Source organism: Melospiza georgiana, chromosome 11, assembly GCF_028018845.1.
Source record: "Melospiza georgiana isolate bMelGeo1 chromosome 11, bMelGeo1.pri, whole genome shotgun sequence".
NCBI lineage: Eukaryota > Metazoa > Chordata > Aves > Passeriformes > Passerellidae > Melospiza > Melospiza georgiana.
This window is the reverse complement of record NC_080440.1, coordinates 4,479,945-4,506,550: the sequence shown is the minus strand read 5'-3', so window position 1 is coordinate 4,506,550 and position 26,606 is coordinate 4,479,945. Positions and strand designations below refer to the sequence as shown.

Below are 26,606 nucleotides of genomic sequence, written 5' to 3'. Positions count from 1 at the left end.
ACAGATCTAGAGCCTGGAAGGTAAAATAAGGATAACCCTAAAATGGGAACCAAAGGCTTGGTCTTTTTGGTCTCATGTCTTTGCTTTGTTTTTGCCAAATCCAGACTGTCTTTTATCTCTGTGCCTCCTTCAGGTGGCCCCCTGCAAACAGTAAAGTGTTCTCCTCTTTTTTCCACCTAAATAGTGCCATCTGAGCACAAACTGCAGAGTTTAATTGAGATTCTGGAGCAGCAGGTCCCTCCATGTCATGGCACTGCACTGCCTGTCTGCTCAGGGGACACTGAGGTCCCACACGTACAATCTTGCAATCCTGACTACTGACTTTGGTGTGAATCAAAAGTTCCTGATTTCAGACAGAGTAGAAGCTGCAATTTATTGTTCAGCTTAGCTGTAAAACAGGGTGGCTGTGCTCTCAGCACCTGCCCAGGAAGATGAACCATTCTGCTGGCAAGAACAGTCCATTTTAAGAATTGCCACCTTTATGAAGCTGCTGGAGACCTAAAGCAGCCCTTTCCTGCTCTTTCATGGAGGGTTATTTTCAGCATTTTCTTCTTTGAGTGAGCTGGTTTTCTTTTCTCCCACTGATGATAATATACAACTAAATGGGAAATGGAAAGCTATATCTGTGCATATGTAGATCCATAGACGCACAATCAGGAAATCTAATTTAGTGCTTAATATGCTCCAGCAGTTTTTCTCGGGTTGTGTAAACTATGCACTGAAATGAAGCACTTTTTCATTGAATAACCTTAAAAAAAGTAGTTACATAAAGTTTAGCTCACCTTAATGCTCAGAGCCTTGGGCCAGGCAGCCAGCCCTGAGCTCTGCTCTGACTTGTCTGCTGCTTGCATAAATGAGGGCAATTCTGACCTCTGCTGTTGGCCCAAAGCATCACCAAGCTGCAAAAGACGCAGCGCTCCCTGCAAAGGTTGTGTAAGTTTGGATGGGGGGTTGCTCCTGGCATGCCCTGCCTGCGCCCTCTCCCTGCAGCACCTCCTGGCTCTCACGTTTGGTGTTATAACAGAGCTTACAAAACAGCCGAGGGTAAGTCTTGTTTCCTCCCCTTTGTGTGACAGGCAATCCCTGTCTGTTACTTATCCAGAAGCAGAACATGAAGATTACTAAAAGATGACATGGATTATAAACATGTTTTTACCCCTAAATTAACAGGATGCCTCTGAGTGCTTGGCAGGAAGGATGAGAAGATCCCAACCTCCAGCACTCTCCAGTTGAGCAGTGGGAGCCCGGGGATGCTCTCTCATGTAGTGGTGAAAATGCTGCAAGAAGAGTATTTGTCCTCTTCTCTGGAAATGTAGCTGGGCTGAGGTCAGGAAACCAGCATGGTTTGGGAAAGGGGTGCAATTCCTGCAGCTGCATTTCGTTATAAAACTGCTGGAAGAGATAAAAGCTTCCCCTGATGGTTAGAGATTGGGATGAGATGTAAATAATGGCATTGTATCACAGAATCACTGAATGGGCTGGTTGGACAAGATGTTAAAGCCCATCACATTCCATCCCTCTGCCATGGCAGGGACACCTTCCACTGTCCCAGGTTGCTCCAAGCCCCGTCCAGCCTGGCCTTGGACACTTCCAGGAATCCAGGGAAGCCACAGCTTCTCTAGGCCCCCAGGATCTCATCACCCTCTCAGAGTAGAATTTCTTCCTAATAGCTAATCTAAACATACCCTCTTTCTGTCTGAAGCCATTCCCCCTTGTCCTGTCACTACATGCCTTGTAAATGGTCTCTCTTCATCCTTTTTGTAGGCTCCATTCAGATATTGGAAAGCCACAGAAGTAAAAGAGATGTCTCTTTTCACTTACTCCATGTTGTTCTCTGCAGCTTTTCAATCACAGGCAATAAAACCCTGCCAGGGGCACTCTGCTCCACCCCAGCCTTGGCCTGTGTCTCACAGGTGCTTTCATAACCCAGCACGTGCTCTCACACTCGAGGAGTGGGGGAGTTCCTCTGAACCTTGCCTCACCCTCTGGGGCCACAGCTTGCTGTGATCCATGGTGGATTGCTGCCATAGAGGTTTTCTGGGATCTCAGGGCAGGTTCAGTGCCATGGGCAGCATTGCTTTGGTTCCCAGAGCAAGGTGATCTGGATCTTGCAGATGTTTCCACAGCCTTTGAAATGCTGACACGTTGTGTGGTGCACAGCAGCCCAGACACAGCTTGGGGACACTTGTGCATCCCGTGGACACACAGATCTTCCTTTTTACAAAGCTTCACCCACTGCCTGCATCTCCTGTCTGGTTTGGCAAGAGCAGTTTTGGAAGCATTCTGTTTCCTCCAAGGAAAATTGGACCTGGAGGAGCAGGGTTTATGTGCAGTTGTTTGGTGTTTGATGTTTGTCTTGGAGCTTTAAAAGCAAAATTAATGTGTTTAAAACATTCTTATTCTTGATCAGCTCTGAGGGGAAAAAGGGAGAATGCACACAGCAAAAATCTGTTAGGAGTATGAGATGCTTTCAGTTTGAAAAGGTTTTCATAATTGTTTCATAGCCCTCCAAAACTCTATATTTTGTATTTAAAAAAAATGTGTTTATGTACTTTAAACTCCACTTCCACTGATTGAGCAGTTACAAAATCATTATTCTTCCTTTTAATTTCCATTTCAGAAACTCTGGCTGGGCACATTGCTGAGAACCTTCTCAAAGCCAAAGAAATAGCCCTCAATAACCCTCATGTACCTGAACAGCTCAGGAATTACTTACAAAAAGCTCTTGATGTTGCTCTTGGACTAGACCCTTACCTGGATGCAATGGCAGTTTCCAAGAGGTACAGATTGTCCTTTGTAACCTGGTGCTTTTGTCTGTGATGGAATGAATATGGGTTTTTTTTCTGTGATGGGATGAATATTTTGTTAGATTTTCTGTCCAGAACATGCCAGAAATGTGCGGGACAGCAGCAGGAAGTGGAATGAGACTTAAGTGCACTCAAACATGTAGCAAAGTGTGCATGAATGGGTATGTGTGAGCCCACAGCCTGCAGGAAAGGAGGTGAGAACTACAAGCTTTAAGTGTAAATTTTTGGAGGTATTCTCCCAACTGACTGTTGACTGTGGCAGTGTCTGAGCTGCAGCATTTCCTGGGGAACACCAACCTCCAGACTGTGCTTGCTGGATGCTCGAAGAGTGAGCCCTTGGATTCAGCTGGGATAAATTAGGAGTGAAGAAATCCTGCACCTCTGGATCCACCCTCTAATAACAGCCTTTATATGTGGCTTTTATCTGCAAGCACTCAACAAACATTAATTAATCTGCTAACTAAATTACTCTGGTAACTAAAGTAATTAATTAAACTAATTTAAGGTATCATTAATTCAGAAGTCCAACTGATACCCTCATTATTCTTTTTTGAGCTACAGTATATTACCCAGCCATGTGGGGTCTGCTAAACAATTCCCATTTATCAGTGTACATTTTGATATGTGGAAAAAGCCAGTTCTGTCTAAAATTGACAATGTGTAAACTGTTCCAGGCTGTGGATTATGGGAACGCTGAGCGTTCTCTCTGTTGCTGAAATAATAGCTGATAGTTGTTTGACTTACACTTGCTGTAGGATAATAGCTATACATTATCTTATTAAAGTTGTTAAAGCATTTGTGAGGGGCAGAAAAAAGGTTATATGAAATGTTCTACTCTTTAAGTCTTGGATTATCTGACTGTGGCAGACACGGGTTATGAATTCTTTCTCATTTTACTGAGAAGTGGAGGGGGGGAGTTGGAGGAATAAACCCACTGAAATGGCTCTAAATTCTGGCCCAAAGAATGATCACCATCCATTTCTGGTGGTTACTTTCTTCACATAGGGTAATCTAACCTGTCTGGAGGCTATGGACTTCTTCCAGTCCTCTATTGCCTTCCCCATGTAATAGGTAACATCTCACTTCATCCAGAGACATTGTCACAGGCCTGACTTCTGTGAAATAGCATCTGCAGGCACCCTGCTTTTCTGAGCACTTTGTGAGAAAAAACATTTTTTTTCCTGCCTTGTAAGAAAAATTTAAATGTTATATATTTCCCTCTATTCTGCAAAGAAACCTTATTTTTGGCTGGAATAAAACTAATAATTGTAGAACTGAACAAAACCTGGCCAGGATAACTGAATTAATTCACTCCAAAGCAGCAGATAGATAGAGATCTGTCTGGGACCATCTGAAAATGGGAAAGATTTGGGGTTGAACAGTGGGGAATTCTTTGTTCCCTTCTTCCCACGCCCCTATGGCTGGGGTGGCTGCCAGCACTGAGATGTGCTTATTGCCAAACTAGGTTGTCTTAGAACTGGAATTTAGGATACTTGTGATGCTTCTGGGCTAATTTTTTATGGTCATGCACAGATGGAGCTTTTCTAGGAGTTCCCTCTTGGTTGTTGCTCTTTATGCTGGATGCTCAGATTTTGGTTGTTATCATAATACTGAAATGTCTTTTTTTTTTTTTTTCCCCCAGAAAAACTTCACCTGAGCACATCCCAGGGGATACTGAAGGAGTTGAAAGCAGTGTCAGGCTGCAGGAAACACATGCCTCTGGCTCTTTGAATGGCAAGTTGTTCAGCCAAGAGGGTAAAAATGCACCAGACTGGTGTAAAGCTGTCACTGGAGTTGAAGGGAAGCTATCATCCTCTACTTTGTCTTGAGTAAGGGGAGGATGAATGCCATGGGAATGCTCAGAAAATGTGGGAAATTACTTATAAAGAAATACCTGAGCATCCTGTGGGCTTTGAAAACTCTGGCATGAGTTTTCCTGCACCCTGCCCTCCATGGCCTTGTATTCTCTCACATGTGCCCACACACAAGTGCTTTAATTCCCAGTGCCAGCCCCAACCCTCAGTCAACAGCAAAGAGATCATCACCCTTCCTGGAAGGGAAAGGGATGGAAAAATGCTCCTGGTTTGGGGTGTCTGATAGGGGTTAATATGCTTTTTGTGGTGGAGGTGGCTGTGGCCAAGCACAGCACCTTTGCAAGTAGAAATACCCAGGCTTGTATCCTCTTATAAAGCCTATTACACTAAATCTATTCCCAGATTCATTCTTCCCAGATGTTCTCATCTTTGGAGTAATATATCATCCCAGTGAAGTACTCTTATAATCTATTACACTAATACATTGTTCGAAGGACACCACTGATGATAAATTTCTTAAATGATGGTGCTGTCTAGGGATAATGACTCTAAGAGCAAATGCAAAGTAATGTAGTGATTTTTTTTTTAATGCTGGATTCCAGAAAGAATATGGAGCCATCTCAAAGCCATTTTCATATGGGGGGAATGTTAAAATATGCAATATTTCAAGCACTATTTAACAAGCACTTGAACAATAGCAGCATTGATGATAAAGGTTCTTCATTTAAAATCAGTCCTTTTATTCTGTTGTCTTTTAGCTACATTTTTTAGATGAAATTTTGTCAGATTCTGTGGTTAAACCCTTATTTGAGAGTGTTTTAATATTAGGGGTTTTTTAATGATCACTTAAAAGACACATCTAATTTTCATTGTGAACAAAGTATAGTCTTTCTCATGGTTTTATTTTCAAATTTTCATTCTTGTCTTTCCACAGGCCAAATTTTTAGGATGTTTGTCCATATGATCAGAGCCAGGAAGATTTTATTAATTGGCAAGCTTAAAGGTTACAGTATCCTTGCTATTGCAGAGGAATTGCCAGACAATGGCAAAATCTTTGCCTGTGCAGAAGAGCCCTCTCTCGGAGTGTACAGCCAGGAGGTATTTGATCATTCCTCAGATGGCAAAAAGATAAGCCTGCGAGTGGGACCAGTGGCAGACACCTTGGAGGTAAAATCAGCTGGAAAGGGAGTTTGGGAGTTCTTGTGAAGAGCACATTAAAGAGTTTCGGTCAGGTGTTATTTCCTGCCCACATGATGCTGGGTGGTAGCTCTGGTTTGCTTGCAAATGTGTGAACACACTCTTGCACTTATTTCTTATTTTCAGTGTATGATGGGGCAGCTCTGTTGCACAAGACAGTTTTTCTCCCTTTTAACTAAAATCCTGCAGCTTTTTGATCAGAGGGATCACAGGCTCTCAATGTAGGTCGGTAGGCTTCAATGGCAGTTTAACTCAACAAGGGTTGGCTTTGTTTCGGGTCCCTAATTCCAAATATAACAAACAGGAAGAATGGATCTGTACCCTGCTGAGCCAACTTTTGAGAAGGACAGCTTGCTCCCAATGTTCACAAGAGCTGGGAAACTCCTGGAGAAGTTTCCAATTCTGCTAAAACCTCTCACTATTTTTCCCCACAGCAAAGACTTAGATGAATTAGACCCCACTTTCTCACTTCCAGAGCAATGTGATTAGCCTCAGACAAATAACTGCTGTACTTGTTTCATTCTGACCGGTGACTTTGTTCCAAGACAGAGAAATCTTATGATTACTGGCAGCTCACATTTAATTCTAGTTTGTGGATCTCCAGGATGCTGCTGGGGGTCCAGCATGAGACAGGTAGTGCCCATACCACGTTCATTAAAAAGCCTTTCTACTATTAATACAAATCAATTTGATCTGATTTCATTTTCAATCAGGATGTGTCAGTGTGAGCTTGATTGTAACTTTATTTGCATTAGCAATCACCATATTTATTTCTAAAATGAAATGGCCAGGAGCTTTCTGACCTCTGGTTTTCATGACCTCCAAGTTTGATAAGAAAGAAACAAAGAGCTTTGCAAGTATACGAAAAAACGAAATGTTACAGATCACCTGCAATGTGCAGCATTTAAAATCCCAGCTCCCCGCAGTGAGTGTGAAATTAATTGAATTGCTGTTGCTCTCTAGTGCCCATTCTGTGCAACTGACTTACTGTGACTGAATTAAAATATCTAGAGGCAGGCAGAGTACATGCTGTGTAGAGATTAAAGAAGGGAGCAAAGACATGAAAATTAAATCCTTAAAACAGAATGTTGCAATTGATTTTATATCCTCCAATTGCAACATGAAGGCACATCCTGACCCCAGTTCTGCAGGTGCTCAGAACTTCAAATACCTCTTGGAGCTGTTGGGAACAGAGATGGTCGTGTTTGGCAGGAGAGCTCCCAGCATGGGGACACCTTTCTGCGCAGGATTTCTGCACTGGGCTCTGAACTTTTGCTATTCAGTGTGGCAGGCATTTTGTCATCAGTATCAGGACAGTCAGGATTGTCCTACAGGTTTAATTCACAATGGCTGTAAATGCTGAAGCAATGAATTTGTTGGCCTTTCTGGTGCATTTGTATTTTGGGCTTCTTGAGGTTTGCCCAGCTGGATGGGATGCCTGGGTAGGTGGAAGAGGTTCAGCCTGTGCACAGCATGCTGCCTTTTCCCTCCCAGATGACCAGTGTAGGTTGGAGACTGAGCAGGCTTCCTTTGCTGCCTCGTGGGCAGCTGAAAGGCAGGAGGACAAGGCAGGAGATGGGGAGGGATGGCACAGAAGGGCTCTCACAGCTCAGCTTCACAGAGGAGGTGGAGAATATTTCAGTCCCTCATGGTCTGTGGGGAGGATGGTCTAGAGCAGAGCTGGCTAACATTTGCTGAGGAGCACAGTGAGGTTTAGAACAGCTGGATTCTGGCAACGATTGTCATTGCTGCCTACAGAGTCTGCAGCCCTAAGTGTCATTCTAGTCCCTTTGTAGAAACTAGAGAGCAGAGCTGGTCACCCACCAATTGCTCTTTGGAGGTGTCTGATGCAGCTTTCTTGCTTGGTGATGATGGCTGAATTTTGCTTCTAAGCTGAGTACAGCAAGGCAATATTTCTGCTTATCTGCTTCTCCTCAAATTTTCGCAGTAATACAACTCCTGGAAGCAGGATTTGCCTCACTGCCCTGACTCATTCAAAGCAGGAAAGTGTCATATGGTCTATAGATTAACTACCTGTCAGGGAACTCCTTCTCTGCTGCATGAAGCTGTGATTCAGCATGTCCAAACTGTCAGAAGGAGTATGATCTCTCCCTTCTGGTGTAAAAGCAGGCTACCCAGGAGCTGCATCCCAGCCTCAGGTATCATCCAGGTGCTGCAGGATGTGTCTAGGGCTGCCCCACAACTACTTCTGCCCTTTCCAAGGAAGCTGCCAGATCTTGCAGCAGTTGCCATAAGGATGCAACAAATCTGTGCCAGTGCACCTTGGACAGTGGAGCCATCATGTCACCCATGTGACTTTGGCTCTTTTACCTAAATCCATGGCTCAGCAGGGCTGGGAGCAGGCAGAGAGCAGAGCAAAGGCAGCACAGCAGTCCATGGCAGCACCTTGGTCAGGCTCTATGAAGCCTCTTGGTGCTCCCTTGTGTTATCACACAGCACTGGTGGGGTTGGCCTGTTTCCCTTCCTCTTGTCCCAGATCACAGCCAGTACAAAACATCAGGGATTTTGACCTGTAAATGCTAAGTATCAGACAGGAGACAGAGAGCTCAAATACATGGTAGGGTTCACTTGGTACCTGAGGGCATGGTGATAAAATTCCACCTTCCCCATGCATGAGGGACAGACACTGCCAAGTTGGGTGAGGTCCCCAGCAGAGCACAGAGCTCTCACAGACCTCAAAACAACCCTCTGTGCCCAAGGGCCTCAGGAACTGTACATAATATTTTGAAATGTGGACTGAGGGGAAGCCTTTCTTCAGGTGCAGGTGTCTTTGGTGGGAATTAGCTACCTATTTAACATGTCCTGGGCCAGTGTTTAAAAACATTTCCCAACAAATCTTCCCTTAAGTCTGAGCTCTGCTGAGCCATGCCTGGGTAATGTGCCTTGCCATGGATCTGCTGCCAGCAAGAGCCTGATCCTGCACAAAGTGCTTCCTTCAAATCCCAGTGGACTTTTGATGAACAATGGATGCAGGATTGAGTCTGGAGGGAATGCAAACTATTGGGAAATTATTCCCATCCATTATTTTGATCCTTCCATTTTAAAATTGAAAATGCAACACAAAAATAACACGGTGTTTGCAGCCAATTCTGCTGATTGCAGGGCATTGTGGAAGCATGTCAGGGTTTGCTTTCTTCTTTTTTCCCTCCTGTTAGCAGACAGAATAGGTGAAGAGGTTGAGCTGCAGATCTCATTTCTCCTGTTTTGCTGCTTGTGAAGTCTGCCAACAGAATCCACCTTGACAAAGTCAAGGACTCTGCGTTTAATGTTGAACTGAGTGAATAAATTATGCATGAAATTGTGTCGGAGTCTCTAGTGTGCTCTAGAATTGCTCCTTTTGATATGAAAGGTTAATTCAGAAAGGAGTCCAAAATAGCTGGAAATTGTGGGGATAAGTGGATAGTATTCACTGTTGTGAGCTGTTATTACTAGAAATTGCATTCCCTCTCTGGCTTCCCTAGAGATTTCGCTTTGCTGGTGAATATAAACTGTACTCAATAGAATAGCATTTAGGAGTAACAAGAGTGTATGTCCACACACAGTAAAATATTCTAATGGTGTTTTAAAAGCAAACTGTACTTTTTCATGTATTCTGTGCACCCCAAGGATGGACTGCTATTACATTTAGGTTAAGAACAAGGCACAGGAAAGGTAATAAGTTTTGAGTACATCTTTATTACAAATATGCTGACTGAATGATCCATATCAAAGGAACTGGGCAGTAATTTTTTTTTCTGATTGAGTTTGTATGTGCCTTATGAGAGTGTTGTCTCTGATCAGGACTCCAATCAGGTTTTCTCTGAGTTTTGGCAGAAGATTCTTTCATGTTTTTATTTGAGATGTCCTCTCCCATATCTTTTGCTGTATCCATCAGCAGTGCTGCTGTGCCCTTTCTCATGGTCACTTTTGGTACATCTCCTCAATGGAATGCAGTGTTACACTTTTTTTTTTTTTTTTTTTTTTTAATCTCAAAGGAAGTTAATGACTCACTGTAAGCAAAAGCATTAATTTTAGCCAAGTTTGCTCTGAATTAAAACTCTTATTGCCATCTGTTACCATCTATGATGACTCTGTAGCAAGGAGCAGAGATTGCACTGTAAACACTCAGGAAATTAGTTTCAGCAGGATATTTTGCAGGCAGATTCTTTCCTTCTGGATCTCAGCTTTCCTCACAGTTGGAGGCATTTGGGCTCTGTCTCTCCATGCAAAGGACAAGGCAACTCCAGAGTGCTGTGAGGTCCCAGGCAGGGCCTGGCCCAATCTGTGCTGGGAGGGCCAGGGTGTCAATCCCTCATTTTATACCTCCTCATCCATACTGGACAGCTGGAGTTTTCCTCTCCAGCACTGTACCCATCTTGGCTCTGCAGTTAGAGCAGATTTTTTATTTGGTGGCTGTTTTTGTTCAGCAGTGGGTGCTGGCAGTGAGGAAACCCTCTCCAGGGTGGTGCCCTGGCCATGGTGACCACCTGCCTGGGTGAGCTGTGTGTTGCTAGCCAAGGGGCTCCAGGAAACACTTTTCTCTCCCTGTGGCTGTTATCCTGCTGTTTAGAGCCTGCTCTAAAGGTAAGGCTGGTGTAAGGAATTTCATGGATTCCTCTTATAGCCCTGGAGCTGTTGCTAGCTAAGTATGGAAAACCCAGCAGCAATTATGAAGCTGCGGAAACAAGAAGCCCAGATGATGGCAGGTCCCACGACAAACTCAGGTTATTCCTTCCATGTGTCAGGTATCCGGATGCCCAAGTGACCTTTCTGGATGGCCACTCAGGACTCAGTGAAGTGGCAGAAGAAAAACCCCTTAGAAACCATGGCCTGGCACACCCAAGGACAAGGCTGGTGTGCAGTGGTTACACATCCAACCCAAGCACCCTCCTGGGATGGACGCTGTGATGTTGAAAGGTGGTTTATCTGTATCAGAAGACAGATAAGAAAGATATAAGCTGTCAGCAGGTAGGCAGTACAGAAAGTGGGCTGAAATGAGAAGTCCAGCTAATATCCAGAGAGCTGCGCAACTCCATATGGACCTAATGAAGTCATTGCATAAAAGTGAGATTCTTTTTCATTAGGGAGCCATCCCACAGAGCAGGAGTAACATATGTTCAGCAATGGCCACATCTGTTTCTGAATGTCTGCCCCCCACCTCCTCCACCCAGGAAGGTTACAAGTCAGAAAGTGGTGATAAGTCATGATAATTACTTGAATTTGGCTTTGGCTCTTCTCCCTGAGGAATGAGACCTCTAACCTCTCTTTGTGATGGGCTCCTGCACCCAGCTTTCATCCTCTGCCCCTTCCTGAAGTACCTACATTGGACAGACTGACTGAGGTGCAACCTGACATAAGATACTCTTCCACGGTAGCAAAAATGTTCCTGCTGCTTTCTGCCAATGTGGCTCAAGAGGGAGCCAGGGCAAGATTTTCTTGTTGGTCACAAAATGAAAAGATGAATCCCAGGATTCCAGATGTCCCAGTTTCTACTACATTTATAACAAACCAGCATATATTTGGCCTTAAGGTCTTCTTTCATTATGGTATAATGTGTCCTAAATGTGGGCTTGTGAATGCTTTCAGCAGAGTTTCTGTGCTATCAAGCATCCAGTTAAATGTGACTATCCAAGCTTAATTCCCCCACCACTAACAAGCTGGCAATGACTTTCCTCTATTTCCTTGTCTGATCCACACACTCCTGCCTCAGAAAAGCTCCTGAAATCTCTCTTTGGGAGCCATTAACCTTACTTACTCCCAAAACCAAACCAGTTTTCACATTCTGTTGCCTTTGTTGATGCTTTTGCTGGTACATCCCAAGGGATGCCTCATCACTCGTTGTGCACGATGTCTCTAAACCCAAAAGGGAAATCTGGATGCAAGAAACACCGTTAAAAGTCGTGGCAGAGACAGTGAGTTCTGGAAAGCAGAACTGTTTCTGTTTTCCCTTGAAATGCAAAGATTTGAAAGCACTTCTGCTTGCCGAGATAGGTGGACGAGCTGTTGTTTCATTGCAATGCACACAGATGCAGTTAAATAGTCCCAGATGGAATCTGAAATATTCCATAGCAGCCTCTTGGGCAGCGAGTGCATTAACTGCCACAGGAGAAGGCTGTAAAGGCTCCCATCTGGTCATCCATCAACACTTTTATACATTATCATCAGCAGCCTGCTTGGAGGGAAGGTGTGCCACATTTCTGAAAATCCAATTAGATGATAGCAGCCAGTTCTCTTTTATCCTCTCTGTTGCTAAGCCATCCAAAGCATTTTTTTAGATTAAAGAAACATCATTTTCCTTCACAGGGGCTGTGCTGCTTTATCTCTATCATGACCTGTTCTTTCATGTGCTTTATAATTCTATATTAATTAGGATTTCAACCTTTTTCCTGCTACTGAAGTGGGACACACTAGTTTGCAATTCCCAGATCTGCCTTATGCCTCTTTTTTCCCCAGACCGATATAATTGCCACTCTTCAATTTGTTGATAGTTGCTCTTTTGAGAAGAGAGAACTTCTTGCAGCACCTCAGTGTCAGGGTTTGATGTCAGTCTTACCCTGATGGATCAATTTACTCGGACTCAAGGTATGCAGGTGTTTCTGCTGTGACTCTCAACACCAGAAGCTGGGATGAGGCATCCTCTTTTATATCCTGATTTTCCTTGAGAAGTTCAGAGATTCATTGCTGAAGAATTGTTTGCAAAGGGTGGAAAACTCCCAGGATCTCCAGAATAATTTCTAGCAGTGTTACCTTAAAAGAACAAGTTTCTGTTTGGTTTGGGGTTTATACAAACAACAAATTAATGGCAACGTATTAAACTTTCAGGTAAATAATTAGTGTTTTCTCCAATATCAATTTTTTTCCCCAGGCATTACATGCTGAGGACGAGCACTTTGATATAGTCTTTATTGATGCTGATCAAAGGAATGCTGTTCAGTACTACAGCTTTGTCATGGATAACCACTTGCTGAGCATGGATGCAGTGATCTGTGTAGAGAATACACTCATGAAAGGACAAGTCTACCTGGAGAATGTATCAGATGAAAATGTACTAGCTGTCAGAAAATTAAATGCAGTGATTAATTCAGATCCTCGTGTTGAGCAGGTTAGTGCAATGCCATTGGTTAAGGTGCCCGCAGTGCTGTATCTATGGATTTTGCAAAGTACTCTTTAAAATGCTTCTTTTGTTGGTGCCATTATCCAAAGGACCTAAAATGAACTCAGATTTTATTATAATTCACCTCACTTGAGCTCTAGGTATAAGTTTCTATATTCAGGAGTGGTCCCTGCTCTGTCTACATCTTATAGTGTGTTAAAGGCAAGATAAAAGGAGAGCACTTAAGAGTAAATAATCAACTTTACAGCACAACTAAAGAATCACCACTCTGCTTTGAAGGCTCTGGGCGCTGTAGGGCATCACCAGCACAACAGGAGTCAGCAAAGAGAATAAAAAGAAGAAGTAATAGGATGCACAAACAATATGTTGTGATTTTAGAAACTGGAGAAACGCGATTGCATTTTTTTTCTCTAGCATTTGTGTAAGCAATGAGTTTGGAAGACGCATGGGAGAAAATACAAATGCCTGAAATGTTTGTGTTGGAGGGAGCTTCAGCTCAAAAATAGGAGTAGGGGAAAAGCTACTGTGGCCTGAGGATTACCCTTCATATCAGTGGAATTTGGGTGACAGAAAGCCAGGTACCAAGCAGATGAGAATTGTGTTATATTTGCAGGTGGTTTTGCCTGTGCAGAGTGGACTGAGCCTCATCCGAAGGAGCCCTGTGCCTCCAGATGCAGTGATTGAGTCCAAGGTGGGTATTTCCTCTCTAAGCATTTCTGGGAAAATTTTGACTCTGCCAAGGACAAGGACAAAAGAATTTTCAAGGGTTTGGTGGCAAGAACCCAAACATGTGGTACTGTGATCATGGGTTTAGCAGCTTAGAGCTGGGCACCTTTAGCATCTCCAGTCCAGGGTGGCATTAAAGCTGATAAATGCTGATTCCCTGCAAAGTCTTTCAGATCAGCTGGTCCTGTGATGAGTCTTTGGAAGGACTGGTGTACTGCCCACCAGGTTTCAGTGTTTGGTGCTCTCCCATCCTTCCCACGCAGAGGAGTGTGGGAAGACGGAGCTGAGGACCAGTAATGAACCAATACATTTCTGAAATAGTTCATTTTTTTGCTCAAAGGCAGCACAGGATGCCCTCCTGTGCTTTCTGAGCTGGATGTTTTCATGGCCTTACATTTTGTTTGTCCTAAGGAAAAAATGGTGTTTTTATCTGTCTCTGTTTTATGTAGTGGGCCTCATCCAGCTGTAATGAAATTCCCATCTGGAATCATAATGGCCTACCTCAGTAAACCCAGACCCAAACATCGTGATTGTTTTGCAGTTTCTGAGTACTCCCAAAGCTACACCCACTGGTAATTCCTGGCATTTCAAACTCAATATTTTAAACATCTTGTATTTTGCATTTTGATTCCAGTCGGGGGGAAATGATGTATGGCAGCTGATCAGATGACAGCTTGGTTTAAGTTATTGGCTGATATCTTTATTTGTGCACCAGCCTTGTGAAGATATTTTGATTGCACTCTACTTGACCTAAATCCTGCCTTTGGAACCTTGTTTTCAGCCTCTTAGCTGAGCCTCAGGGCAAGATTGGGCCCTGGGGATGAAATAACTGGAAGACTTAATCAGTCAACTTCTAAGACTTTGTACCCAAGCCAGGCTAGGAAATGCCATACGCTACTCTCCTGAAAATGGAGTAGTTGTACCACCTCCCTAGAGCACAGCCCTTCTGCTCCATTGTCTGGCACCTTGGTGCTCTGTTTGAGCTTAATATCTTTATGGGTAAGGGGGCTTTTTGGCTTGAATTAGAGATGCTTTTTGTATCAATTAATGGCCCAAGAAGACATGGATACCTGCTTATGCTCCCACCTCGTTCTCACCAGCAGAGTCCTTCACAGCTGTCAGTGAGCTCTGCCCCTCACTGTGCAGGTGTTTGTGTTTTTGTTGCAGACACAAGTGGTGAAGGATGAGGTTTTCTGGGGCTGCAACCGGCGCCGCATCCTGGAGCGGCTGCGCTTGGACGGCAGGGTCGCCTACGTCACAGGAGGAGGGCAGGGCATTGGCAGGGCCTTTGCCCACGCCCTGGGGGAAGCTGGGGCTAAAGTGGCCGTGGTGGATCTGGTCCTTGCCAAGGCAGAAGCGGTGGCATGTGAGCTCAGCCTCAAAGGTAAGCACTTGGCATGGTGGGCACTGTAATGGGTGGCTTTCCTCCTTCAAACCTGACACTGCTCTGTAGAGCAATCCCCTCCCATCCAGCCCTGGTGGAGAAGTGGTTAGAATAGAGGATTTTTATGCTATGTCCACAAAGCTTCTCCTGCCCTGTCAGTGTTGTGCCGGCAGTCACTGATACCACACCATCTGCGAGAGTTATTTATCAATATAAACTCTTCTAGAGAGGCAAAGTGATCCAAAGAAAATTCCTCTCTACAAGTGTCCAAAGTGGTGAGCCATGGCTGACAGGAACAGAGAAGAGTCACCTTGTACAAGTGAGATCTGTATGACCAGAACTGAACAGAGATGGTGCTGCTCAAAGTAAATCATGCAGGCTTCACTATGGATGAATGAAAGGTACAGCCGCAAACTCACCTATCCTCTCTTCCAGACCCTCTTCCTACCATGAGCCAAAACCCCCAAAGGGTAGTTCTATTGTCAGTCTGAATCTCTCACTGTGCTCTTTAAATTGAAGACAAGTCATTTTTCAAGCTCTCCCTCAAACATGTGTGCAAGGTGAGATATGGGAACAAAATACTAATAGATATAGTAAGTAAAATCCCAAATAAGAGGTAAAATCCTCTACAAGCCACTTCTGTTTTAGCAATAAAAACAGAAAATGTAGCATAAAATCAAATTTCCCCCTAGAGCTGTGCTAAACTGCAATTGTAAAGGGGAAAAAGAAAACTGGAAATATAATTTTAATGATAAAAGAAAGGAAGTATTACTCATTTTATAATTTCTTCTGTGAGATTGCACCTGAGCCTTCTTCAAAGTTCAGTACTTCATTGTCTCTAAAGATAGACAATTATGCAGGAAATTTTCACATTCCCACCTGGATAAAGTCACCAGTATTTGTTTCCACTCTGACTTCTGAAAATATTGGGCCATTAGAAACCCTATTCTCCAGCAAAACCAGCCCCTGCAGATGTATTTACATCACCCAATCTCAGGAAGAGACAAGGATTGGTGTAATTCTGGTTTGGATACCATCCTGAGGCTCCCCAGAGAACATTTAAAATGAAACATCTCTGTCTGCACAACTCCAGCTCTGCTAAGCAGGAGACACTTCACACAGAGTGTCAGTGCAATGGTTAAAGCTCTGATCCCAAATAATGACCTAGAAGAAAGTGTCCAGCTCCTATTACAAATTCTTTAGTCATCCAGTCCCTCCTTCCCTGAAGCTTTTCACTCTCTTATGCACCAGAGCCATATGGTTTTGGCACAAAGTGGCTGTGCCCTACACCTTAACTCTCCTTTTGGACATTTTTTCCCTGTGAGATCCTGCATATCAAGCAGAGCTATTCGGATAGAAATGGGCTACTTGATAGAGCCATGAGACTTTGGATGCCAACAGCCTATTGGAAAATGAACTTAACTCATCTCCAGGGCATTTTCAGTGGGAGTTTGATCATCTACCCTTCAATGGCTGCCCTACATCTCTGCTCCTTCAGCAGTGGGCTGCCAGCCTGAAGGAGGTGGGGGGTTGTTCCAAAATGCAGTCGGAGAGGTCATGAGGCATAGCAAATATTATTGCAGTCTAAAGTAAAGAAAATCTCACTGCTCACTCTTTACACATCTTTATCCTTTGAGGTCAAATATTATCTATCAATTTGACCAGTGCAGCTGGTCAGGGCACATCTCTTCCATCTCATGATGGGTTTTGAGGTTTTGAATTTATTGTCATTCCCTGTTGGAACAACCCCCAAACTTTGTAAAGCTTTTGTGAAAGGGAATTATATCCAAATGCCCGTTTTTGGAAAGGATCTGAAAAGGTCAGATTTTCAATCTCTTTCTCTCCAGAGGTAACTAGAGATTCTAGCCTGGACCTCAGAAGCTTTCCCTTGAAAACTTTTTGTTGAAATCAATGTTTCCATGAAACATTTTGGCTTCAAAGAAGTATCATGCTCTGTTGGAAATAAATTTTGACAAAAAGGTTCAGCTAGCTTTACACTCAAAATATTCACATGAGTAAATTGAAGCAATCATAACATTAATACATATTTTTCCTGCTGTAATAAGGACAAAGGGGCTGTGATTTTTTTCTCCTCTATGGCTGTAGATCTCTAACTCAAAGTTGGAAGCTCAGTGCCCCAAGTCATTCCCAAACTGATACTTTTTCAAAACATTTTACTTAGCTTGCTTAGAGCAGCTCTGCTTCTTATACCAAGGAGCCCTTTCCTGCCTTTTGGGATACTGCCATCATTTCATGATGAGTTTTAAACATCAGAACGCCTGTGATCTCAGTTTTAGCTTTGTTAGACAGCTCGGGTGTATGTCCCTTGGCTGCAGGGCTCTTTGTTTTTAGATCCTGTGTGAATACTTTTTTCAACAGTTACTAATGGATCCTGACTGAAGAACCAAAAATGATGAAACATAACCAAAAAATCCTAAGGGTTACCTTCCACTACACACACCTCTGTCTTCAGGGGGAATCACTGCCTGTACCCTAAGGGAAGAATTAGTCTGATGGGATTTTTAAAATGTGCATTTTCACTGTAAACTATGCAAATGCCTTGTGCAATGTCACTCCTGATCTTCTTGTCTATATGCAACATGTTACTTCCATTTATAGCGAGAGACCAGAGATGAAGCCTGTGGCAGGGGGACGTGTGTGTGTCCCTGCAGAAGGACACCTCAGATAGGCATATCCAGCACAGGGATTGTCTGCAGCACAGAGCCCCTGGGCTCCTCTCCTGCCCCCCTCATCACAAACCTGCCTCCATGAGCCCCTCAAAAGTGGGCTGAGCATTGTGGAGATGCATCATCCTCTGCATCGTCCTGTGCTGGGTGTCTTGCCTCTGATTGCATCTGTAGATTTGAGGCTATTTTCCCACAGTTTATTTATTATTTTTAACAGGTGGTTTGAGGGGACACTGGAGAGACAGAAAGAGGTTTCCTCCCCCTTCTCAGAGTGCAGGAATATCAGATTAATTGATTAAGGTGGAGTATGGGACTCTGGTTTGAAGTGAGCGTGGTTTTACTTCTTCTTCACTAGACACATGTGGCACCTTTTGTCTCATTTTTATAAACTGACCTGTAAGATGAAGTTCTAAATGGGATGAGAGTTGGAAGGCAGGTGAAGAGTCTTTCTGTTACCATTAGTAACACACTTGCACCCATTTTATCTGTAAATTTAAAAAGGAAGATTGCAGCAACTCCCTGTGCATTACAAGCCTTGATAACAATTAGGGGGAGCAAGAGGGCCTGTCTGGCTATTCTTATTCTTTCATCATGTTTAGCATAAAACCTGCCATAAAATAAGAGGTCTTGTTTTGTAGCAGAGCATTGCATCCGTTTTTTAGTTGTCTGTGTTTTTTCTCTGCCATGGAAATCAAGAGAACGGCATCATCAGTGAAAGGGACAGGAGCTCCCATGCCCTGGCACTCCAGAGTGGCATCACCTCGGGCTGTGCACTCTGACAGGCTGCTGGAGGCACTGGAGAGGAGGAAGAGCTTTTCCATGCAAAAGCGTCTTTCCTGCCACTTTTCCACACACACCACTGGGCAATTGCTGCTTTGCCTCGTTTTCCTGGAAGCCTCCATCTCAGCTTCATTTTGGGAGAGTCTTCCTGGAATAGGCTTATGCCTTCTTTTAAATGTTTCATCAGAATGATCTAAAAGAGGTAACAGTGTGGAACAAATTTGTCATTTATATAGAAGGAAAAGATCTTGCTTTAATAGCTGCAACTTCCTACTCAGACTGCTGATCACGGTCCAACCCCAGTGGGTGCCTCCTTCCTTCCTTAATTAAGACTCATTTCACCACAGCCCTTACTGGTGTAGCCTTGTTTGGCTTTGAGGATGGGTATAATCCCAGTGCCATCAGGTCTGGTATAATCTCCTCAGCCTCAGCAGGCTTCTTATGCTGTTTAACAATAAAGTTATTTAAAGCTGGTTTTTATAATGAATTAATTGAAGTTATTTTCCGATCAGTCCTGGTGCAAAAGTCAATGGCTGGATTATTTTAGGAAAAAATGCAAAACTTCTTAACATTTCAAATTTGGCAAATCACTTCCAGATGGTTGCATTATTCTGGCAGCGTGATTTGCAGTAAATAAGTCGCTATGACTGCCATACCTGTTCACCTGCAGGTATTCCCACTTAGCTCCCACCTAAAACTTTGGTTTTGTCTGAGGCCCCCATCTCTCTGCATGCTGTAGTTCACCCAGAGAGAGCAGTTTGGGACAAATTAATTCGATTTCTGTAGCATCTTTGGGGGGGACCGGGCAGAGGAAAAGGCTCTGCAGAGCGGCTGGGAGCTGGGGAAGCTGCAGTTGAGGGTTTGGACAGAAGATGGTGCAGTGTTCCACGCTTCGTCCTGCCCGAGCGGCAGCCCTGGCTCCCACACCTGGGCTCCAGGCTGCTCTCCAGCCAGCCAACCTCGCAGCAGTCAGCAGCTTTATAATGGTATTGCAGTAACAAACACACCTTTTGCTACTATTTGTGGAGCAATGAATTAAGGTGGAATATATGTACACACATATGTATGTATAAAATACAGCCATATATAAAATATCTCTATATATGAATTAAAAAACAATCATAAAATAAGATTTTTTCCCCTCGTGAATTCCTATGCTGACTCCATCACTCTTATTTCTATGCAGGCATTAAAAGCCTTGCCTTGGCAGCAGATGTGAGCAAGCCTGAGGATGTGCAAAGGATGGTGGATGCAATTGTGTCTCGCTGGGGCACAGTCCACATTGCATGCAACAATGCAGGCATCAATCTGAACTCTGCAAGTGAAGAGACTTCCCTGGAGGAATGGGACAAAACTTTTAATGTTAATTTACGAGGATTGTTTTTGTGCTGCCAAGTAAGTGTGAAATACTGCACTGGTTAGTTTTGCAAATGGATATTAATATTCTGTTTCCTTTATCTCAAGATATAATAGCACTTTATTAATAATTCTCACAACAAAATTGGTCAGAATTTTGATGGAGTTTAGGAGACATTTGCTTTATATTAATGACAAATTTTGGTCAATACATTCAAAAGCAGCCGGTACTTGGTGGCTACCCAAGTCCAGGCACTAAGGAATGGCCAAAATTTTTTTCAAGGTTGTTTATTTGAAAACCAGAAAGCTTGGAGGGGGGAATTCCCAACATTTGTGATTTTTTGGAAAAAATATTGCCAGCAGAGGAGAGGTGTGAAATGGCAATGGGATTTTTCCCTGCATCAGCCATTTTTATACCAAGTTTTTATATCAGGTACTTAAAAAAAATGTGTTAGCACATCAACTCTTCTGAAAAGACTAATTTATTATCATGTCATTATTAGCACAATCACAGAAAGGGTCACTGGTCTTTCCTTTAATTTCTGTCACAGGCTGCAGGCCGCATTATGCTGAATCAAGGATATGGGAAGATAATTAACACAGCATCTATGGCAAGTTTAATAGGTGAGTGATGAGAGCTAACAGTTGTGCTTCAGAATCCATATTTTAATTACTACCGATGCTATTTGAATCAATTAAACCTGTATTGGGAAGGAGTAAATCACTGACATTTCATATTAGAGGAAATGTACTACAAAATTTTTATTGATATCATTTTTCAACATTTATCTGTCCTCAATGTTTTAGAGCACTTATTACTTTTTATAGAAAAGGTGGAGTCACCTTCTCTGACTCTGGAGCAGATACCACAGGAGAGATGCTGTTCCCTCCAAGCTGTTCCAGGCAAACTCCTTGGCATGTGGGAAGCTGAGCCTACAAGATGCTTACAGTCCACCCAAAGGATTTTGTGCCAATATTTGCCCTGGTACCCATGGGTTTTATAACATTCTCATTGCCAACAGGTGCCTGCACCAACACTGCTGAATCAGCAGTGTCATCAAAAGGACCAATAAACCATTGTAACATATGGAATGAAATCCCTACTGCTGAGCTAATCTGGAAGGCTGCTGAGCTGAAGCCCATGTAACAAAAATTGATCAATTACACAAATTAAGCATAGCCCTTTAGGAATTTATTTTATTGGTCTGGACATCTGTTGCAGTATTGTCCAAATCCAAAAATCAAATGGTGCCTTGGGTTGCCAAGTTAGGCAAGAAAATCTAGTAGCTATAAAAGTACAACTGAAAACCCCTGTATTAATATCATGTCCATCTGCTGAATGTTACATAAATATGCAGTCTTTTTATTTTCCTTCGGAATAATGTTTATTTTTACTGTGCCCAGTTTGACATTCAATGTCATTCTACTCAGTTTATTGCACAGTAACTTTAAATGGTTCTTCAAAAATCCATTTATAATGTTGTTGTTAATATTTTTTCAAGTGTCTTTACCAGCTGTTTTACTTATGCTTAAATACAGGCACCACCCCTTCATCCCAACTTTGTAAAGTTACAAAAACTCCCCAAGAAAAGTAGTCCTGACAAGATTGTGTTGCTTTAAATTTCAAATACCTCAGGCTTTTCTGCTCTGCTCTGAACAGTCGGGCTCTGGTCTGTGCTTGGGCTGTCACCATCCACATCATTGTCACAAAGCAAAATTTCCTGGGACGTAGTCCATCCTGGAGAAATTTAGGAAGCTCTGGGAATTGGCACAAACTGGGGATCTGCTGGTTTGGCACACAGCTCCCAGCCTTGCTGCAGCCCAGCAGTGGTCTGCTCTGCTTAAGGAGAGGCTTTTTCCAACTTTTCAGTCGGGGCTTGGCAGAGCTCTGCTGAGCTGGGTGGTGATGCCATTCCAACCCAGCATCCATCCCAGCCCCAGCTTGGAGCTGCACCTCCTTGGCTGGTGGGCCAAGCAGAGGGGATCACATCTGAGGCAGTACCTGTCCTGGAACAGAAAGGAACATTGGAAAGCAGCCCTGAGAGCAACCTGGAAGGGTCATCCCAAGATGCATTTAAATGTCAGTGAAAGTTAATGTGTGCTAGGCCAGAAGTTAAGAGATGGAGAGATGTGTTTACCTCCTGAACCTGTTTGAATCTTGGCATTGAGAAAATCTAGTAGTTATGAAACTACGACTGAAAACCACGATGTTCATATCATGTCCATCTGCTGAATGTTAAATAAATATGTTGGTTGGTTATTTAAGTACGTTGGCCAACTGGCATAGTATGAAATGTTTCTAGAAATAGTTAGGGGATATTTTTTTTGTTGTTGTTGTAGGTTGAGTCCTTCCTCAGAGATACAGGAAAATGAGGAGACACTTAGCAGGATAGGGAGGTTTTTGTTTGTGATTTTTCCAGATACACTGCTCAGAATCAGCTTTAATTAATCAAAGATAAGCTGCATACATTTTGCATATGTGCATTTTGATTCTGGTGTTCCAATGGAATTATTCCAGGCGTTCGCTCCATCAGCAGCGCCGTTCACACAGGTGTAACTCAGAGCTGTAATTTTTACAGTGAATATCTTCAGTGGGAAGTGGTCTGCTCTGCTCTGTGGGCACCTCTCATTAATATTGTGTGGCTGCTTCAAGGTCAGGCTGGGAGCCTCGTGCACCAAACAAGGGGGCAGCAGCAGTGTCAGGTTGTTGTGGTATAACCCCACAGCCCTTCCCTCTCTCCTTCAAGGATGGGAGAGAGGATCTTCTGGGAAAAAATCCCCAGCCAAAGTCAGAACAAAGGTGTTTAAAACACAATACAGCTAATGTTGGCAGAATTTTTATCTGCTTTCTCCTATCATCTGTTTTGAATAGGAGTGTCCTTCTCAGAAGTCTTAGCAATACAGATTTTTTTGGTGACACTGCTGGAGGCATGGCTTTATTCACAAGCCCCATTTGGTATGAGTTTGGAGGGTTACAGATTTGCTCTTCTCTCTGTAAGAAATCACCTTAGGTAAGGGAAGAGGAGGTGGAATGGAGTGCTTAGCTGCAGAAATCCCATCACACGCCAGAGATTCACAGCTTCTCCTTGAGTTCTTCCAATTGAGAGGGGCTGAGTGTCTCATCAGGGGAAAATTTCATGCTCCTAATTACCTTCTTCAGATATTCTTATAAAGGCAACAATCCATGGAAGGACTTTTGATAGCTGCGTCTCATCACCCAAGTCAGAAACTGATTCTTGTGTCTTGCAGCAACTTGTTCTCACCCACATGCCCTGTAGGTGCAGAGCCAGTGCCAGAACTCCTCTCCTCTTAGCAAGTGACCACCAAAATGATTTATCACAGACAGACATGTTTGGAAAGTTTAGCAAAGAACTGCTTTTGGGAGGTTGCAAGGTTAACTACCGAAGTTGTATGTAACTTGGAGCTGATGCATGGCAATTAATCAAGAAATTACGTTCCACATCTCTTTGAGAGCCCCCACGGCGCGCTGCGTCAGGGGGCAGCAGGCACACACTGAGGGCAAGGCACTTCTGCTGGTCAAAATGCAAATTATTTCATATTGAATGAAAAAGAGCACAGAATAAATGCTGGCAGAGGAGGGCCATGGTAGGAAACACTCTTTTTAGCAAGGAAAAGGCCTCTGAATTCTGAGCAAACCTGAAGCATATGCAGAAAAAAACCTCTCTAATTGTTGCTGCCATCATGTGTGCGCTTTAAATCTATTCACAAACATCTCTGTTCAAGGCAAAGGTCCTTGTTCACATACTCACTGATTTGCAGCAGGGCTTTTTGGCTTTTTCAGAGTTTGGGTAACTCAGTTATCACCTTGTTTCCACCCTTTACATTGACATATTCAAACCCAAGAGTTTAAGTCAATAAAATCAGTAGTGGGCGTGTTGGGATGCCACGGGTGGGAGTGATATAGAACTGATGCATCAGCTTAATTTATTGAGACCAGTTTAATGCCAGCTACTAGTACTACTTATGTGCTTTTATCAAAATGTTGGTAGTTGGGGTTTGGCTGCTGAACCTTGCACAAACCCAGTGATTCCTTTTCTTCCAGGGTGGAGCGTTATCCAACCCCAGAGGCTGGAATTGCCTGTCTTTGTGACTACTGATATTTGCCCTGATTTCCCCCTCTCTCCCTCCATCAGAGTCAGTGAAGCTCTGTGCTGATACAGAGCTAATTATGGATGGATGCTTTGCACTGGATTTCTTTAATGAAGTCCTAATGGCAGCCAGAAAAGTCCAAGGAGAGATACTTTGTGGGTGTGAATCCCAGCACCTGGACTGACTTGGATTGACTCCCGTGGGTTTAAGGCACTTTACACCCACTGGGGATTTGTCCTTAAGTAGCTTTCACTGAGCTAGAGAGGGGCAGAGCCACCGAGCACACGGCACTAACAAGCTTGAACATTGTAATTAGCAAGCTGATCATTTTCTGTCTTTGACTGACATGTGACATCTCTGAAACATTTTCAAAAGCTTCAGATTTTGAAAGTGGTGGGTGTTCTGAATTTTTGGGATGCACCTGTGTTCACATCCACACAAACATTTGTTAGATGATAATATGTGTTTGCCTCAGACTATGGATAATTTAAAAATTAGGGAGAATAATTTGTTCCAAGAAGCTATATATAATATGTTATATAAAATCTATTATGCACTTATATCATATTCTATCATATAATGTCATATCAAACAATTTACTGTTACATTCAGCTATCAAATATTATCCACCACATATTATTATAAATAATATTAATATATTACATAACACAGAATATATGCCAGACATTATATTATTGATTATATAATATTTTAGAATTATGTGATAATATATTTTATTAGTATTACAGTGCACAAATATATAAATATACATATGTGTACAATATATGAACGTGCTTGTGTATATGATTATTTATCTTTCTTCAGAGCAGTCAAGTATTGCGTATATATGTTTAATACATCGCTTTTGTCTTTGCCCAAAGATGGGATCTTTTAAATGTCTTTATTTTTATTTTCACCATTGTTTTCCAGCAGCCCATCTGCTGAGACAAAATTGTTAGATGGCAAAATACATATTTAAGGGTTTGTGTTGTAGGTGGCTGAATTCTTGCTGCTCCCTGCCTATTACCTGGGAAAAGGGCAAATAGCTCATCTCAATGCAGGGAGTTGTCTGTGTAGTGCCTGAGCTATTTTAATTTGGGAAGAATAAATAATTTTCTTCTTTTGAATCCCTTGTAGTCCCTCACCCACAGAAGCAGTTGGCGTACAACGCCTCCAAAGCCGGGGTCGTAAAATTAACACAGACATTGGGAACCGAGTGGATTGACAGAGGAGTAAAAGTCAACTGCATTTCCCCGTAAGTAAAATGTAGTCTCATTTTGAAACTACAAAGGGAATGAAATGTTCTACAAAGCTCAAATGAACACTATCTCAGCAAATAAAGTTTCTAATTAGCAGGTGGATTGCATCCCTTTTTATGTTGTCTTTTCCTTAACAAAGGTTTAAATACTTAGAACCGAGCCTGCTCTGTTGCTGTGTATACTCAGGGATTTAAGGAGAGGTTTTAGCATTTGGTAATAGGTTTTCCAATATTGTGAAGGGTAGTTTTTAGCAGTTCCCTTCCAGATGAAATATTTCCTTAGTCTGTTCAAGCCTTCTGTGGTTAAAAAAGGGTTTTTGACACTTAACAGACAATACTTCTTTTCCCTTTTTACTTGAGACAAATACATGGGCATTTTAAAAGCTACATTTTATTGCTGTTATTGAGCTACTGTTCAGCTCCAACAGACACAGGAGGCTTGGTGTAGTTTTGTAAATATATATATATACACATATATTTATTACAAATTACATTTTCCTTATTTTTGGAGATTTCAAGCTCTATGTTTTAGGGTATTAATTCACAAAGAAAAGTTTTCCTACCAGATCCACTTTGTCTCTCCCTGTTTCTCACACACATGCCCAACCAGTCATTTTATTAAACAATTAGCAGTGCATGATAGTGCTGAGCAGAAACCCAAGTGGATAGCGTTAATTGGAAGCGGTCAAATTCTGTAGACCATTGAAGTCAATCAGAGTAACTAAGAAGGGCAGGATTTTAACCCAGGAGTTAAATTGTAATAATGAAGATAATAATGTAGATCAAATTAGGGAAAACAAATTACATATTTTAATCCACAAAGTGGAGGGGGAGAAAAAAATCACAGAGCTTAATGGCAAGTGCTTCTTTTTCTGCCGCTGGTCTGCTCTCCCCTTGCTTGTGCTAGCTGTCTTCCTTATGATTATTTATTACTAATTATACCAGAGACTCCAGCCGTCACTCTACGTGATCCACAGATTCTTTCAACAGCATCTTACTTCCTAATGGGATTTTCCCCATGCCCATGCTAGCAGCACTGTAATGGTGCTCCTACAACTAGAACTAGTGAATTTACACTGGCTTTCGGGAGCTGGGGAGATGAAGGGAATTAGGGAAGCTCAGCAGGACCTGGCAGGAATTGTGTCTGAAAACATATGGGTAATCTGCACCAGCAGAGGTGGGATAGTTGTGCCACATTCACAGCAATTATGGATGAGAAGGAGGAATCACCCATTTCTTAGGAGTTTACATAAATTTAAAAAATAGTTACCAAATGATCAAAACTCATTGTTTTGTACAGCTTGGAAGCAAGCACTCACTTCTAGAGAAGTTATGTTTCTGGAGACACTTGCCAGAGCATGGAGAAAAAATAG

General features: G+C 42.8%; 1 protein-coding gene across 1 annotated transcript in view; it reads left to right on the top strand.

The window, feature by feature from the left end:
* Window positions 1–962: 962 nt before the first annotated feature.
* Window positions 963–26,606, top strand: part of LOC131088286 (uncharacterized) — a 30,466-nt gene continuing 4,822 nt past the window's right edge. The window contains exons 1-10 of the mRNA XM_058032211.1: window positions 963–1,044; window positions 2,621–2,780; window positions 4,450–4,562; window positions 5,556–5,788; window positions 12,684–12,920; window positions 13,546–13,623; window positions 14,826–15,042; window positions 19,696–19,904; window positions 20,417–20,489; window positions 25,113–25,230. Coding sequence (XP_057888194.1) covers window positions 963–1,044; window positions 2,621–2,780; window positions 4,450–4,562; window positions 5,556–5,788; window positions 12,684–12,920; window positions 13,546–13,623; window positions 14,826–15,042; window positions 19,696–19,904; window positions 20,417–20,489; window positions 25,113–25,230 — 1,520 coding nt within the window. The remainder of the gene's footprint in view (window positions 1,045–2,620; window positions 2,781–4,449; window positions 4,563–5,555; window positions 5,789–12,683; window positions 12,921–13,545; window positions 13,624–14,825; window positions 15,043–19,695; window positions 19,905–20,416; window positions 20,490–25,112; window positions 25,231–26,606) is intronic.